The 16219-nt window shown below is 38.8% G+C and overlaps 1 protein-coding gene across 3 annotated transcripts in view; it reads left to right on the top strand.

Annotated features, from left to right (window-relative positions):
* The window catches only part of Nbas (NBAS subunit of NRZ tethering complex), a 470946-nt gene that overhangs the window by 339608 nt on the left and 115119 nt on the right, over positions 1-16219 (top strand). For all 3 annotated transcript variants that reach the window (XM_045148869.1, XM_004665676.3, XM_045148870.1), the window contains 2 exons: positions 3314-3564; positions 4506-4840. In XM_045148869.1, the coding sequence (XP_045004804.1) occupies positions 3314-3564; positions 4506-4840 (586 nt within the window). The remainder of the gene's footprint in view (positions 1-3313; positions 3565-4505; positions 4841-16219) is intronic.

Here is a 16219-nt window from a genome sequence, read left to right on the forward strand (position 1 = left end):
ATTCATCCTACTAATTTATTCCTGTGCATGAATATACCTAATGCTAGCTTCTGTCTTGTAGTTAATCATTGAAGGCTAAGTAGGAATTATATATAACATAAGCTGCTTTATAGCTAAAACTTGATTCAAGAAAAAACACTTAAACCATTTTCAGGGTGATCATTAATTTGGTTAGAGAAAAGTCCACAACAGTTCATGGTATTTCTTTGATTCTTTTGAATGTGGTTCTTTGGAATTGTTTTCTAAACAAAGATTTCATTTCTTATACCAAAGGGAAGCTAACAGCTTCTTTCAAGGAAGCTGTGAAAATGAGCTATTGATTACTAGCATGTATAAAAGATCACAGCACATTGTCAATTACTAGAGGGGTAGGTTTGGGTGTTTATCATGTTATCAGTAAAGGTATTCCAGGATCTGTCTGGACAAGATGCTTAGGCAAAATTGCACAAGAGGCAAACTGAATTATAGGCACAGAAGAGTAACTGGGTGGGCAAGGAGAAAGTAATGCTGGTTGAGAGAGTCTAGATTCAAAATCAAGTCAAACACAGATGAGCTGAATAAAGTCTTGTGATTTAGTCATTGCCCATTTTGTAGATGAATCTGTTTTGAATACTCTGTTTATCAGGGTGTTAAGGATGAAATATAACAGGAGAATTCTTTTAGATTATTGGTGCTGGGGAAAGCTAATGTGTCTGTTGCAAACAGTCCTGTGTTTGAAGTAGTTGTTGGTGTGGGTGCTTGACCTTAATGATTCAAGGTTACTGAGTGACATGGTGAACAAAGGCACTTTGAATACAGGTAGATCTGGATGTTTATAAGCAAATCTCTTAACTCACCAGAATGACACTTATGCATCTGTAAATAGATAATTACTTAGCTTTAACTTACAAGTGTAGTACTCAACATTGTAAACACAATGAGCCCTTCCTCCCTTCTGTGCCTTTTCTATCTATACACCTCCATCACTGTAAACCACCTTAGTGGTGTGTCCTCACCACATTGATTTTGGATCTCATTTTTCAAACTATGAAGAAATACAAGAACTTTTGTTGTCCCTATCCTGCCCCACTAGGTGTGTGGCATCTGCCATAGTCATAGCATGGCCTACTTAGAGTACTGATAATAATGGGAATATTTTTGAACCAGCCAGCCATTTATGCTCATTGTTCCTTGCACAGGCTATTTTCTTGACATACTTTCATTCATTTCATTTGTGCTTTGGCCCTTTTTTTCAGTGCCAAATTCAAGTATTTCTTTCCTGAAATCTTCCATTGTCATTGTTTTCTACATCCTCTGAAGTCATCCTTTTTGTTAGCCAATACTCTTGCTTTGGGTTTCTGTTTAACTCTGTATGCTTCTAACTCAGCTCAGGCTTTGAACCTAGATGACAGTTTCTGAGCTACCGATCCTCTGATCCTTCCCAGACAAGGTGTGTTTTGTATGTAAACTGCTTGCATATCCACCCTTCTGCTTGGTAGTCATAGATGGGTATTGAATGTTTCTTTAGTATCACACCTTAGACCTTGGTGTTAAGAAAACAGAGATGAACCAGATATAATGTGGTTACACTATCAAGCAGCACTGTCTAGTGAGGGAATACCAGGGTAACCAATAGCTATACTGTGCCTTAATGGAAATAGTTTGCTCTTAAAGGGAAGTTAAAAACCATTTCTAAAACTTACTTGTTATTTTAAAATAAAAATTTTCAACACAATTTATATTAGTTTTATCTACAAAAATTTTAAAAAAAAAACTATACATTTGCCACTTTATGGGGAAATGGCTCAGTAAAGATGCTTGCTAGCAAAGCCTGTTGGCCCATATTCAATGCAGGTTCCATTCCTCAGTGCCTACATAAAGCCATATTCACAAAATGCCACATGCATCTGGAGTATGTTTGCAGTGACAAGAAGCTCTGGCATGTTCATCCCACCCCCCTCTGCCCACCAAACCCACAAATAAATCAATGAATACTAGAGGAATAGTGCTTTTAGAAAGAGCAATTCCAGTAAACATGGCAGCATATTTCAGAGGTACTGCTTTTAAACTTTATGAAGCCACACTTTATGTTGCCAGGTCCCTCACTTTTTGACCTGTTGGGGCAGCCCTGGGAATTGAGCAGTTATGGTATTGTGGAGGGATGTGTGAAGGTCCCTTACAATTGGAGAATATAAGACCCTGGGATTGCACTAGAGTACAGGTTTCTGTCTGGGGAGAAGCAAGGCCAAAATTAACTCCTCCACAGATAAGCCAACCAACCAAAAGAAAATGCCTTGACATTTTTCACTCAATAGATTATTCTTAAATAAGTCTTTAAAAAATACATTACACATTTGAGTTAGTGTGAAGAGTTGGCATGAAATTATTAAGATATGTCTTTTATTCAAGGAACATTTCTATAGGTAGTTCATCTGAAAGTAATTTCTTCTTTCCTGTTTTAATTATATTGTTTAAAGATCTATCTTTTTATTTGTTTATTAGACAGAGAGAGAGAGAGAGAGAAAGGGAGGGAGGGAGGGAGAATGGGTACACCAGGGCCTCTAGCCACTGCAGATGAATTCCAGATGCATGTGCCACCATGTGCATCTGGCTTATGTGTGATCTGGAGAATCAAACCTGGGTCCTTAAGCTTCGCAGGCAAGTGTCTTATCCACTAAGCCATCTCTGCAACCCTAAGTCTATATTTTTGGTTTGTTTTTTGAGGTAGGGTCATGCTTTAGTCCAGGCCAACCTAGAATCCACTGTGTACTCCCAGGGTGGCCTCAAATTCACAGCCATTCTCCTACCTTTGCCTGCCAAGTGCTGGTATTAAATGTTTGTGCCATCACACCCAGCTTAATTCTGTTTTAACAAAGTAAAAAAAAATAGAGGTTTATTGAAAATCAATTCAAACTCTTGAACATAAGACATAACTAAATGACTTAGGTTTTTGCTTCACTATTTTCTGAATTGCTGAAATAATAAGGTCACTTATAGCATTTCTGCACAGATATATATATTTTAGAGTAGAATCTGGCAGATGGGCTTACTGCTTATCTGGTAAACACTGGCCAACTCTTCCAACTTCAAGAATGCATTTTTCACAGGCCTGTAGTCCCAACCCCAAGATAACCCATAAAAACCACATAGTGTGAGAATAGACATCTCACATATCTTCTTCCCTTTATAGAAGCTGGCTAGCTCTAGTGGCTTAATATCTTTTATCATATAGGGAGAAGTATCCACAAAAGTAGACTTTCTTTCTGGGCTCTGGAAAGATAATGTTAATTATTAACAGAAAAAAATGTAATTTTGGTTCTGACTCCAATTTCAGTTTATCTACAGAAGAAATAGAAAAGCGTGCCCAGACCCTTCATCTCTTTGACACTTTGAAGACTGATCCTGAATCCCTTCATAAGCATATGGTCAAGTATGTTTACCCCACTATTGGTGGTCTCGACCATGAACGGCTGCTGTACTATTTCACTCTTCTGGAACACTGTGGCTGTGCAGACTTTGGGGAAAGTATCATGAAACCTGAAACCCACATTCGGCTGCTGAAGAAATTCAAAGTAGTTGCATCAGGTAGGATGCTGGTATTCCTGCTCAAACTCATCTAAAATAAACCTAGAGATTGATTTTATGAGTATAATTGTGTTTGTAAATTGTCACTGGCACAGATCGGAGTCACAGAATTTTGAAGCTCATCATCTTTACTTACTATCTTTCCAACTCTTTCACTTATAGTTGCAGCATTCCAGTGTCAGAAAAAGTAAGAAACCTATTAAGAGTCCTGGTAGTCCTGATATTCAGTCAGGTTTGACCCACTACCTCAGAGGTTTTTCCCTACTCTCATTTGTCATATTTTGTATATAAGTGTGGTATGGGCACTTGTCCTTAGACAATTGGCAGAATTTCACTTCCGTAGAGCCCATCTATTTAAAATACTCATGGAGTGCATGCAGTAAGAGCCTTTGCCTCTTTGATGAATTGTGGAAATCTTTAAAATTATGTCATTGTGCTCCTAATTTAGATATTAAGATGCTGATACTTTTAAAATCTCTATGCTGGTTTATAATTTACATGGTACTTTCAAGTCTATGGTAATTTGGTATTCAAAACAGTTGTGAGAATGTACTTCAGATTATCAAGTATTTATTGAGTGGTGAGGATTAAGATTCAATAACTGCTTTCTAGAAGCTGGTGAGATTCCACCTCAGTAACAGATAAGCATAAGGCAGCTTGGTGAGTGCACTGATGGGGGGGCAGCATGTGTGATGCAGGGAATGGAAGGGGCAAGGACATCTGTCTCACTGAATATATAGATGTGGGAACTGAGACACATGGAAGTTGAATGACATAGATTGCACAGTATATGTTCAGGCTTTGAGTAGAATTCAGATCTTCTACTCTAAATGAGTTTTTGATCTTTTCATCCAGCTGTATAGAGGGGCTTGTGTGAGTGTTTGAAATCACCTCATGTGTAAGTTGTAGTGAGCCATGTCTGTCTTTGTTTTTTCCAATAGGTCTTAATTATAAGAAGTTGACAGATGAAAACATGAATCCTCTTGAAGCACTGGAGCCAGTGCTGTCAAGTCAGAACATCTTATCTATTTCCAAACTTGCTCCCAAAATCCCTGAGAAGGGTGGGCAGATGCTTTCCCCAAGCTCTGTATATACCGTCTGGCTACAGAAGTTGTTCTGGACTGGAGACCCTCACCTCATCAAGCAGATGCCAGAGTCCTCGTCAGAGTGGCTTCATGCCTATGGTATCTGCCTGAAGTACTTTGATCGCCTCTGCCCAGGTGACCTCATCACTGTGGTGGATGCAATTACCTTTTCTTCAAAGGCTGTGACTAAGGTGACTGAAAATATAGCTCAAAGTAGATTATTTTAGAAATGAAAAGTATTCTTATAATTGATAGATTTGTGTTTGTTTTCTTTCTTATAGTGAAAAAAGGTTACAAATTCAACTTTTTTTTTTTTACTAAACTCAGGAGTTTTAATTGATTTTAAGCATTTTTTCCTTGTACAGATGTGCAAGTAGTAAAATCATATATACCTTCTCAAATTTGCATTTACATTGAATCTTGTAGACTCATGTATGTAATTTTTCAGTAAATACACCATCGTGTTTTTTCGAATTGTCAGGCACAATAGAGCTCCATTGCCCACACTGATTACCTTAATACAGAGTCCTAGGCTTGAACCCTTTAAATTTCTTAGATGAATATGACATAATTTAGGATTTGGTATAACTCTTTCCAGTGCTCTGTGGTCAGGTCTGAGCTCTTGACTCCATTCTAAGACCTACTTTCAGTCTCTTAGCAATGTGTAGTTTCACTCAGAACAAATGGTCTGGGCCCTTCTCTCCATGTCCTCTCTCCTGACACCTCTGCTAGGTAATTGTCACTTGTTCACTGCTTGGGCCCAGGCCATTATTTCTCATAGAAAACCTCTAGAACTGTTTTGCCATTGGGATTTTCTTTTCTTTCCTCTTGCTAATCATGATTGTTCCCTTCTTCTTCCAACTCAGCAAATGTTTCCAATGTCTTGATTAGATTTTTTTAATTGCTCATGTATATGTATTTGTGTACATATGATTGTGAGTATAAGTAGTGTGTGCAGTGTGTGCATGCATATATGCTGCATGTAAGTAGTGTGTTTAGTATTTACAGTACATGCATGCATGTTCATGGTGCCCACTGAGCTTCTTGTGTGATGCACTCAACTGTGGTGGCTGGAACAGAACATTGGGTGTCCCCTCCATCACTTTTTCACCCATTCTTTCTTAACCTAGAGTCTCTTAGTGGTCCTGGCACTTGCTGGGTTTATTTATTTATTTATTTTTATTTTTATTTATTTGAGACACAGAGAGGCAGATAGAGTGAATATGAGTGTGACAGGCTTCTTGTCACTGTAAACAAACTCCAGACACACGCACCACTTTGTGCATCTGGCTTGACATGAGTACTGAGGAATTGAACCTGGACCATTAGGTTTTGCAAGCAAGTTCTTTTAACCAGGTTTTTTAAGAAATATATTTTATTTATTGAGAGAGAGAAATAGGCAGAGAGAGAGAGAGAAAGAGAGAGAGAAGTAGATAATGTGCATGCCAGGGCCTCCAGCCACTGCAAATTAACTCCAGATGCATGTGCCCCTTGCACATCTGGCTTATGTGGGTCCTGGAGAGTAGAACCGGGATCCTTTGGCTTTGTAGGCAAATGCCTTAACTACTAAGCCATCTCTCCAGCCCTTTGTTTTTATTTTAATGGGTGGAGCTCCAGACGATTTTTTGGTCTCTGTTCCCCGTGGGAGTGAGGTTACAAACAAGTGTGGCCATACTCAGTTGTTTATGTGAGCCCTGGGGATTAGGCTCAAGCTGCCTCTCAGTCCTCTTCAGGCCCTCATGCTTGCACAAGAAGTGCTCTTAACTGCTGAACGATTTTTCCAGCCCCCAGAATATTTTTGTTATAGTTAGTATTATTTTGAACATAAGATAGCTTCAAAGGTTTACAAAACATTCATTTGGAGGTGGCATAGGTAAAGGTTTGTACCTCTGTACAGAATGTTAGATTTTTCCCTCACTAAATTAATTATTTGTAGATAACTAGGGTTGTCTGCACTTTATTATTGCAAGCCAAGTAATTAGAATCATTACTTGACTTTAATTTTTTATTTTTATTTTTTTGGTTTTTCAAGACAGGGTCTTGCACTAACCCAGGCTGACCTAGAACTCACTTTGTAGTCTCAGGCTGGCCTTGACCTCATAATGATCTTCCTACCTCTGCCTCCTAAGTGCTGGGATTAAAGGTATATACCACCATGCCAAGAGACTTTAAATTTTTTAGCCACCAATATAAAAAGTAAATAATCCTTCTTGTTTTTCTGGGCTTGGTGGCACACACTTTTAATCCCAACACTCTGGGGGCACAGGTAAGAGGATCTCAGTGAGTTTGAAATCACTCTTAGGCTATAGAGTGAATTTCAGATCAGCCTGGGCTAGAGCGAGACCATACCTTGGGGGAAAAAATTAATGTGTATATATATATATATTTACTACTGTTTTAAGGAAGAAAATCAGAATGATTTTAAAGAAAGATAACATGAAACACTTGAAAAGAGCCTAAGTTTGGAATTGTACAAACACAACTTTGAACTCTGAACTTGTCATTCATCAGATGTGTGGTGTAGTAGCCTACACTTCTGCTTTCCACAAGGGAGGCTAGATATAAGTAATCTTTATGGGAAGTACTATCATTGCCCTGAGTTTATAGGCAAAGTTTAGTTGGTAATGCAAAGCCATAGTTTGAGCTCTAGGAGATTTAGCCTATGTGGTCTTTTCCTCTAGCCACTGAACTGTACTGTACTACCTTTAATAATTCATTGGCAAGTCATTGGAGCCAAGGAACCTGGAGCCAGTTTAAAAGCTGAAGGACAGCATTGGGACCAGAGCCTGAACCCTGCAGGTCCAGAGGAGCACCCTCTCCTGGGTTGTACACAGCAGGGCTGCATCTAAGTGAGAGAGGCCAAGAAGGTGATGGTTTGGGGATGGAGCAGTCCACTCAGCAAGTTTGATGCCCAAGGAAATGGTCAAGAGCTGAGGCCTTAATACTGGCTGAAGGCAAGCAAGTCAGCTTAGAAGACAGAGGAAGCTTCCTTATCAACCCACCCTCAGGCTGAGAGAGTTGTTAAATATTTTATGTGAGGCCAGAAACCTTCAGTGTGCTAATTGTGAGCATGGATATGGAGGTGTATCCCCCAACATATGTAGACCTTTTATAGGTAATTATTCGTGATGAAACTTGAGTGGCAGCTTCAATTCACTTAGATTTATCTGCTGTTTATATTTTAAGTCCTGGAATTTTAAATTATAGTCCATGCTGATTGCGTAGACCAATCTTAATCTGTACTTGTAAGATATCATCTGGCCATCTGAAAATGTATGGTCCAGTTGCTGGTTCTCACATGAATGCTTTCTGAGGGAAATATGTATAGCTGACTCAGTAAAGAGCCAGTGAGTTTTGTATTGCTTCCTCTCAGTTCAGATGGTATCATCCAAACACAGTTTGGATTTCTTACTAAGATCTTATTTGTTTATATTTATATTGTGTATTTTTGTAGACTATTTTTAAGAGCCAGGTTAGATAAATTTTAGGAGGCAAAATGGTTTACCTTTAAACTTAATATAAATTTAATGATTAAATACCTTTAGTCTATAAAAATTCCCCCTCATTTTTTTAATTGACAGACTTCCTTTTATTTAATTGGTAAGCATTTGGTTTAGATGAACTGCATGTTTGAAAGCACACAATGCTGAGAAAGAAAGAGAGAAAAAAAGTGAAACACAAGTCACGTATGTTAGAGAACACATTCAGAAGAGGAAACAGCTGGATTTGCCCAAGTTTTCCAAACACCAGATGTTTCCACAGCTTGTATACAATATTAGAAATGTAAAATAATTATGTATTATTCATGCACAGTGCAAGGTTTTAGATGTATACTCACATTCAATTCAGAATGAAATTTTTTAGAAAGAACTGGTAAGCTTATTTTTGAGTGTCTAACAGAAACAATAAACATTTTTTTCATATATTAAAATTCAGACAAGGCTGGAGAGATGGCTTAATGGTTAAGGCACTTGCCTGCGAAGCCTAAGGACCCATGTTTGACTCTCCAGATCCCACTTAAGCCAGTTGTATAGGATGATGCAAGTGCAAAGTTGCACATATTCATGTGGCACAAACATCTGGAGTTCGATTGTAGTGGCTGGAGGCCCTGGCATGCCAATTCCTTCTTTCTTTCTTGCTCATTCACTCTCTCTCTCTCTCATAAAAATAAAAGACATAAAGCATTCAGGCAAATTTCTCAAAGTCTGCATGTTGTGCCCAACCCATATTAAGTACAAGAATATCTTTTTGTACTCATTTCACAGTTGTTTAACATTTATATTAACAGAATTCTCAGCAATTTGGGGGAAATTATTTACCAAATAGTATTTAACAGGGATTACCTTTTTATGACATTGAAGTGATGGCTATGTGGACAAGAAAAGAATAAAAATGCTTAAAGTATATCTGCTACAGTCTGACCTCTTTCAGTTGAGTCAGATTAATATTGCTCATCCATTCTAGCAGTTAGATACATTTTTGTTGAAGTGACAGACAGCAAGTTTGTTGATGGGTTAAAAATCCAGAGAAAATTGGCTGGAGGGATTGCTTAGCGGTTAAGGCGCTTGCCTGCAAAGCCAAAGGACCTAGGTTCAATTCACCAGGACCCACATTAGACAGAAGTACAAGGTGGTATATGCGTCTGGAGTTCGTTAGCAGTGGCTAGAGGCCCTAACACACCCATTTTTTTTTTTTTTGCTTGTTCCCCCCCCCCTTTCTCTCTGTCAAATAATTAAATAAAAATAAAGTATTTTAAAAATCCAGAAAAAATGTAATAGAGATGAAAAGCATATCAAACCTGTTTTTGCTTGGTTCAAACATGATGTGGTCAGATAAGAGCATATATGTATATCAGCCAAGATGTTTTCTACTTCCCAATTGCTTTCAGTTGCCCATACAGCTATGTCCATAGGCTTATCATAGAAGTTACTTCTGTCATTTATGAAATTTCATCAGAAAGTTTGCTAGAGAACCTTATATGGTGGTACTTGCCTATTATACCAGAACTCCGGAGGCTGAGGCAGGAGGCTCCCTACAAGTTCAAGGCCAACCCAAGCTAAGCTACATGGCAAGATGATGTCTCAAAAATTCAAAGAAAAAGCCAGGCACACTGGCACACGCCTTTAATCCCAGCACTCGGGAGGCAGAGGTAGGAGGATCGCTGTGAGTTTGAGGCCACCCTGATATTACATAGTGAATTCAAGGTCAGCCTGGGCCAGAGTGAGACCCTACCTCGGAAAAAAAAGAAACCCCCCCCCAAAAAAAAAGTTTGCTGGACTTCTTTAAACCTCTGAGGTGATCATAGATTTTAAAGGGGCTTTCTTTATAGTATCTTTTTCACCTAGAAGTGGATAGGAATTTCCTGCTCCCCTCACATGTCTAGCTCCCATCATTTGTGTTGTATTGAGGTTATAAAGACTGTTCCCCTTGGGGATGTCTTTTGCGTTGTTGGGATTCAAACCAGGACCTCATGAGTGTTAATGTGTTGCCTCTTTTGAGTTGGAACAGAAAAGTTACTGAAATCTTTTATCTAGTTGTTCTCTTCCATGCATCACTGCTGTTGATAATTATAACCATTCATTCCCTCCCTCCCTCCCTCCCTCCCTCCCTCCCTCCCTCCCTCCCTCCCTCCCTCCCTCCCTCCCTCCCTCCCTCCCTCCCTCCCTCCCTCCCTCCCTCCTTCTGGTTCTGTCTTCTGGGGCTGTGTGAATAGTATAAGGACATCCTCTGTTTCATATCATTTCTCTTCAGTTTCCTGAAGTAAGCTAATTTCTTATACCTCATTCTATTTTCCAGGATATTTAGCATTAAAAAATCTGGAAGACTAAATTTGGTTTTTGCAAAAAGCACACTTGTACCTAAAAAATAAGGTTAAGGTTTAATTCTTTTTAATTTTTTTATTAACAACTTCCATGGTTATAAAAAATACCCCATGGTGATACCCTCCCTCCCCCCTCTTACCCCTTTGAAACTCCACTCTCCATCATACTCCCTCCCCATCTCAATCAGTCTCTTTTACTTTTGATGTCATGATCTTTTCCTCCTATTATGATGGTCTTGTGGAATTAGTGTCAGGCACTATGAGGTCATGGATATCCAGGCCATTTTATGTCTGGAGGGAGCACAGTGTAAGGAGTCCTACCCTTCCTTTGGCTCTTACATTCTTTCCACCACCTCTTCCGCATTAGACCCTGAGCCTTGGAAAGTGTGATCAAGATGTTACTCAGTACTCCAGTCACTTCTTTCCAGCACCATGATAACTTCTGAGTCATCCCAAGGTCACTGCCATCTGAAAAGAGAAGATTCTCTACTCAAAGTGAAAGTAACATTAATATAAGGGTATAAATATTAAGAGAAGTGCTTACTGGGCAGTTTGATAAGCATAGTATATACATTTTTCTAGACATTAGCAAATGGTACACCCCTAGGGCTCATGACTACCCCTGTTTTAAGTTTTCAGTATCAGGCATGTGTTCCCCCTCCACATGGAGTGGGCCTCCAGTCCAATTGGAGGGCAGTTGGTTTCCACCATGACAGACATGCCACTATTGCACCCATTGGCTCATTTGGCCAAGGTTTAATTCTTAAGCTTAAATCTCAATCAAAACTTGCATTATAACTGCAATTTCAGGGTCATTACAGGACTAATACTGCTCTTCTTTCCAAGTATATATGTATGTATATGTGATTGTTCATATGCATGTGGGTACAAGTATGTGGGTGCTCATTCACATGGGTTGACATTGGGTGTCTTCCTCACCAGCGGAGTCTCTCATTTGAACCCAGGGCTTACCAGTTCAGTTAGTCTAGCCAGCCAGCTTTCCCCCACAGAGTCCCATTCTCAGCTTCCCACACATGGGGATTACAGGCGAGCTTCCAGGCCTACACTGCATTTACATAGATGCTGGGAATCTGAACTCTGGTATTCATGCCTGAATTAGAAGAGCTGTCTCCACTGAGCCATTCTCCAACTCCACTACCACATAGATAACACATGGCAGTATTTTACTGTAATGATCAGTTAGAGGAGAGCTATGTAAAATTGTACAGATAAAATATACTACCTAACTGCCTTGAATAACATATGACTTTCAGATACATGAATTAATTTTCTCTAGTTTCAAATTGATTTATGAGTTCTTTATTAGGGTTAGCTATGTGTCATATATGCTATTAGTTACTATAGGAGAGACAGCAAGCTATGAGAGGAATGTTTATATGAAGTTTGCTTTTTTATTAACAGTAAAACAATTTTCAAATTATAATTGAGAATCAATTGGAATTTATTTTTACAAACACAAGCAGGAGCCAATATTTATTAAAGCTTCACTGTGTATGCATGATGTTGGTTGTTTATGTTAGCTGCACATTTATGTAAGAGATATATGAGATAATAACTTATAAAGGGAAATTTATTCTGACTCATAGTTTGGGAGGCTCCAGAGCCTATCAGTTGGTTTCCTTGCTTTTTGGGCCTGTAGTGAAGTCACATATCATAGCAGGAGTGTTTGGTGCAACAGGACTGCTTGCTTCATGGCCAGAAGCAAAGAGAGAAGGAAGAAGAGATTAGACTCTCACAGTCTCCAGTGATCCAATGATCGACATTTAGCCAGTGACCTTCCCTGTCTACCACTTCCTCAGACTGGAGCCGCTTTGGGTCAGTGGAGAAACAGGCAGGATCTAGACTAGAACATAGCTATATCTTATTCCTACTAAGCACTTGTCATTCTCAAATGTTTCTTTGCTACAGTCACATTGGGTAGACCAGAATCAGACATTATAGTAATCGTTGAAGTTTTAATGCTACAATTAAGTAAACTGTTAATTAAGTAACTGTTTTTGAGAGGAAGAATAAGAGAAATATTTACAAGTACACAAAATACTTCTTCCCAACAAAACTTAAAATATAAGGAAACCTTAAATTCCCCCATGGAATAATCCAAGTTTAAGGTTTAAAAACTAAAATAACAGGCAAAGTGAAATTACTAGACTTTGCCTGGAAAGGCCCAAATCAATAACTTGTAGATGAGTTAGTTACCTGTGATGCTACAAAATGTTCTAATCCCTGTCTCCAGAATACCAGAGGAAAGGACCCAGGATAACTGGGTTGCTGAGGGCCTCTCCATATGCAATCGTTTTGCATTTCCTTGTCCGTGTCCTCTCCAGAACTCTGCTTCTTCTTGTTTCTGCTGTTCTTTCTAAGGAATATTCCAGGCTCCACATGAACCCAGTTATTTTCCTCAGTTTATCCCAGTGTCTAAGAATAGTAATTATGTACCAAGAGTTCTTTCTTCCCACTAGAAGTTCTTAAGACTGAGTGAGTGCCTCAGATAGTAGTTCTGAGTTTCCCTGCTGTCTGGAATCCTGAGAACTCTGAGGCCAAACTCCAGAGCTGCAGTTAAGTTCCATTCAATACAGCTTGTCTTCTCTAGTATTGCTGAGCAATATGGCTGGCACTGTGCTATTCCAGGGCCCAGAGCAAAAGGTCCACACATGTTCCATCTCTTCCCAAAGGATTCCTGTTTTATGCATCAACTTATATATATATATATTTGAGAGAAAGAGGCAAAGGGAGAAAAAGAGAACTGGTGTGCCAGGGCATCCAGCCATTGCAAATGAACTCCAGATGTATGTGCTACCTTGTATATCTGGCTTATGTGAATCCTGGGGAATCGAACCTGGGTTCTTTGGCTTTGTAGGCAGGCACCTTAACCACTAAGCCATCTCTCCAACACTTACGCATCAATTTCTAAGTTTGAACAACCTGCACCTTTCTGTTTCCTTTCATATGCCAATTCTCCAATTTGAGTTCTGCCTTCATTTTATGCAGTTATTTCTTCAGATTGGCATATACAGTCATCCTGACACTATTTCAGCTTTTTTGTTGTTGTTTTCATTATCAGGTTTTTTTGTTTTGTTTTGTTTTTTGAGGTAGGGTCTCACTCTAGCCCAGGCTGACCTGGAATTCACTACATAATCTCAGGGTGGCCTCGAACTCATGGCGATCCACCTGCCTTTGCCTCCCAAGTGTTGGGATTAAAGGCATGCACCACCACGCCTAGCTAATTATCAGTTTTTGAAAACATTTTTGTTTGCATTATTTATCTGTTTTTGAAGACAGTTTTGTTGTCATTAATTATTAGCTTTGGATGAGAGTTTTGTTTTCTGGCTTTTTCTTCTAAAGAGTAGGATTACCAACATTTGCTGTGCTTCTGATGAGAGCCTTCTTGTTGTATGATAACATAGTAGAGGGCACTCATGGTAAATAAGACAGCTGAACTTAGAGTTCTGTGAAGGAAAAGATGTTTTTGTGTTTACTTATGTTACATAGTCATTTAAAATAATTGTTATATAGATTGTAGGTGTTCAAACCATTTGACCTCAGTGTGCCTTGACATTCTTAAAAACCATTGAGGATCCTAGGGAGCTTTTGTTTGTATGCGTTATCTCTATTAATGTTAATCCTATTAGGAGTTAGCAACATAGTTTTAAAATATTTATTACTTATTCTAAAACTGCCAGTAATATACCTATTAAAGGTTGATATAAATGTATTTTACTGAAAAGTCACTGCATTTCTAACATTAGACAAAAAACAGTGAAAGGATAGCATTGTTTTACACTTATCTCTCTGGTTCAATATAATATGACTGGCTTCTCACATGTGTTCCTGCAATTAACTATGGTTATTTTGATTGAAATACATGAAGAAAATCCAGCCATACACAAATAAGAGATTGAGAAAGACAGGGTACTTTAGTAGCCTGTAATTTGTGGTATACTTTGATAGTACACTGAAACTTAACACAGAGTAGATTCTGAAAGATTAGTTGCAATGTGGAACCTGAAAATTCTTTTTAAACTTTTTGTACTCTATTACACTTTTGGTCTAGATTTTACTTTAAATGGATCTCTTACCCAGGTATGATTTAGCAATATAGTTGCATTAGGCATTAGGAAATATTGGAATACTCTATTGTGTAGATCATTCAAATGTTGATACACTGAATTATGCAGTATTAGGTCACATGCACTAATAGGAGCACCAGTCTTTCATCAGATCTCTATTGGGATGGTGTCACACTTATAGGGACAAATGCAAGTTATGCATACTTATAATTTTATGTAGCAAAATTTTGTTTTTGAAAACAAATAGTGTACACTGCTTACCTTGAAGTGGTGGGCTCATTTTGTTCAATGTGGAGAAAATACCTGCTGACTCTCCAAGTCTGAATTGTTTCAGTCAGTCTTTCAGTTATTCTTTCAGGCACGATGAGCTGAGTATAAAAGTTAAGACAGTTTAGCTCATGATTCAATAAGTGCATATGGTCATGTTCCTGATCTGACATCTGTATACAGTGAAGCACTTTATCCACAGATCTCACTCTGCACATAAAATGTTAAAAATATAAGCACAAAATATATTGCAAATATCTGTGGTTGTGATTTAATAAAATTAATCATTTTTCTTTCATCTAGAACACTTGAGTAAAAACAGAAATGAGCAATTTAATGACTTTTGGTATTATTTGATTTGTGGTAAATTCCAAGTTTCCCCCATGATTATGTTTCCCTCTTGGTACGAATGTCAACTCAGTATAAAAGGTAAATAGTATCTCATTGTTGTTATAAAAACAGGTTTTTTTTTTTTTTCTTAATTTGAGAGCGACAGACACAGAGAGAAAGACAGATAGAGGGGGAGAGAGAGAATGGGCGCGCCAGGGCTTCCAGCCTCTGCAAACGAACTCCAGACGCGTGCGCCCCCTTGTGCATCTGGCTAACATGGGACCTGGGGAACCGAGCCTTGAACCGGGGTCCTTAGGCTTCACAGGCAAGCGCTTAACCGCTAAGCCATCTCTCCAGCCCATAAAAACAGTTTTGACCATGAAAACTCCTTGAAGTAATTTTAGGACTCCTGGTCCATTATAAATTATCATTTCTAAAGATACCACGTCTATTTTTATGCCTATATGATAATTTCAACTTTCTACGTATTCTTACCAGAAATTCTAATGAAAGCATGTCATGGTAATTGCATAAAAGATAGTTGTGTTAGCCTGCTGGTGTTGCTCAGACATGTTGAGTAGAATTGACCTACAGGAATGAATACCTACTTTAGCTCATGGTCTCTGAGATTTCAGACCATGGATGATTGGCTGCATTGCTTTTAGGTCTGTGGTTTGTTAGAACCTAATGCCAAGAAGTATTTGTTGGTACAAATGACTCACTTCCTGGCGGCTGGAAAGCACAAAGAGAGAACCTAGTTACCTAGCAAAGGTGTTCTTCCTAGACCCATTGGGTTAGGAATCCATAAATAGATTCCCCGCCCACCCCCCTTGTATCTTCACACTTGCATGAAACTAGACGACTGTAGAAAGTAGTTTTGTGAGGAAGCAATTGTGAGTGCCTGCTGTGAACCAGGTTGCTCAAGGGAGAGTCCTCATACTGTGTATAGTATATGGCAGGAAGGAAGAAAGATGACTTTTTTGTTGCATCCGAGTGAAAATATCTCCTCCTGATGGAAACTGTGCCGAGGAGGACCAGCTTTGTCCCACCTTTGCTGCTGAATA

Source organism: Jaculus jaculus, chromosome 5, assembly GCF_020740685.1.
Source record: "Jaculus jaculus isolate mJacJac1 chromosome 5, mJacJac1.mat.Y.cur, whole genome shotgun sequence".
NCBI classification, from domain to species: domain Eukaryota; kingdom Metazoa; phylum Chordata; class Mammalia; order Rodentia; family Dipodidae; genus Jaculus; species Jaculus jaculus.